We start from the raw sequence: 1,915 nt of genomic DNA, 5'->3' as shown, positions 1-1,915 counted from the left end.
AGAGAGAGAGAGAGAGAGAGAGAGAGAAAGAGAGAGATAGAGAGAGAGAGAGAGAGAGAGAGAGAGAGAGAGAAAGAGAGATCCATAAAAAGAGAGAGATCCATATACAAACAAAAGGACAGAGAGAATAGAGGGAAAAAAGAAGAGTTTCAGAAATATGGATAGATAGATAGATAGATAGATAGATAGAAGAGAAGAGAAAAGAGAGAAGAGAAGAAGAGAAGAATAGAGAAGAGAAAAGAGAAGAATAAAGAAGAGAGAAGAGAAGAATAGAGAAGAGAAGAAGAGAGAAGAATAGAGAAGAGAGAAGAGAAGAATAGAGAAGAGAAGAAGAGAGAAGAGAGAAGAGAAGAAGAGAGAAAAGAAAAGAGAAGAAGAGAGAAGAGAGAAAAGAAGAAGAGAGAAGAGAACAGAGAAGAAGAGGGAAAAGAAGAAGAGAGAAGAGAACAGAGAAGAAGAGGGAAAAGAAGAAGAGAGAAGAGAACAGAGAAGAAGAGGGAAAAGAAGAAGAGAGAAGAGAAAAGAGAAGAAGAGGGAAAAGAAGAAGAGAGAAGAGAACAGAGAAGAAGAGGGAAAAGAAGAAGAGAGAAGAGAACAGAGAAGAAGAGGGAAAAGAAGAAGAGAGAAGAGAACAGAGAAGAAGAGGGAAAAGAAGAAGAGAGAAGAGAAAAGAGAAGAAGAGGGAAAAGAAGAAGAGAGAAGAGAAAAGAGAAGAAGAGGGAAAAGAAGAAGAGAGAAGAGAAAAGAGAAGAAGAGGGAAAAGAAGAAGAGAGAAGAGAACAGAGAAGAAGAGGGAAAAGAAGAAGAGAGAAGAGAACAGAGAAGAAGAGGGAAAAGAAGAAGAGAGAAGAGAAAAGAGAAGAAGAGGGAAAAGAAGAAGAGAGAAGAGAACAGAGAAGAAGAGGGAAAAGAAGAAGAGAGAAGAGAACAGAGAAGAAGAGGGAAAAGAAGAAGAGAGAAGAGAACAGAGAAGAAGAGGGAAAAGAAGAAGAGAGAAGAGAACAGAGAAGAAGAGGGAAAAGAAGAAGAGAGAAGAGAACAGAGAAGAAGAGGGAAAAGAAGAAGAGAGAAGAGAACAGAGAAGAAGAGGGAAAAGAAGAAGAGAGAAGAGAAAAGAGAAGAAGAGGGAAAAGAAGAAGAGAGAAGAGAACAGAGAAGAAGAGGGAAAAATATACATGCACACGCGCACTCTCGCCCTCGAAGCGGATGCTGCGCCATCTCGCGCCTCAAGCCCGGTCAGGTCACCAGAGATTCGAAAACCAGACGAAGAAATAAATCAATTTGAGATTATTTTCTGTTTTTACGTACTATTCTGATGTCCGTATCCTTATTCTCCTTTCCCCCTCCCCCTACCCCCTCTCCCACCAATATATAAAGGATAAGTCGATCAATACTTAAAGGTGTGAACCTACTTGAATGGCGATTTATATAAATTGCAGGATATTCTCAAAATAAAATTGTAACACTATAAGAAGGGGGGAAAGATCTATCGCTTTCGTAGACGACGAGAAATAAACGAATGAATAAATAAATAAATAAATAAATAAAAAACACTTATCACTCACCATTTTGCTTCGAAAAGTCTAGGTTGTCGATCACAACACAGAGGATACGATTCACAGGAGGTGGACAAGGGGCCTCCCGAACGCTCTCCAACTCGTGTCTGGTGCAAGAGGCGCGCCGCTCCCCCTTTATATACGTGCCGGCGGTGAGTCACGTGACCAGACGGACGAAGAGGCGGCGGACGTGGAGGTTAGGGAGGGGGGAGGGGGAGGAAGGGGAAGGGGAGAGGGGGAGGAAGGGGAAGGGGAGAGGGGGAGGGAAAGGGAAGGGGAGAGGGGGAGGGAAAGGGAGATGGGTGGACAATAGGGAAGGGTTAAAGGGGGGTTGGGGAAAGGGGGGGAGGGAGGTCAGA

General features: G+C 42.9%; 1 protein-coding gene across 1 annotated transcript in view; it reads right to left on the bottom strand.

Moving 5' to 3' along the window:
- Positions 1-1,662, bottom strand: part of LOC125035135 (tubulin alpha-1D chain) — a 12,375-nt gene extending 10,713 nt beyond the window's left edge. Inside the window, exon 1 of the mRNA XM_047627323.1 lies at positions 1,566-1,662. Within this exon, the coding sequence (XP_047483279.1) occupies positions 1,566-1,568 (3 nt within the window). The 5' untranslated portion in view covers positions 1,569-1,662. The remainder of the gene's footprint in view (positions 1-1,565) is intronic.
- Positions 1,663-1,915: the final 253 nt, after the last annotated feature.

Source organism: Penaeus chinensis, chromosome 19 (genome assembly GCF_019202785.1).
Source record: "Penaeus chinensis breed Huanghai No. 1 chromosome 19, ASM1920278v2, whole genome shotgun sequence".
Taxonomy (NCBI): domain Eukaryota; kingdom Metazoa; phylum Arthropoda; class Malacostraca; order Decapoda; family Penaeidae; genus Penaeus; species Penaeus chinensis.
The sequence above is the reverse complement of the archived record's forward strand: the minus strand, read 5'-3'. Positions and strand labels throughout refer to the sequence as shown.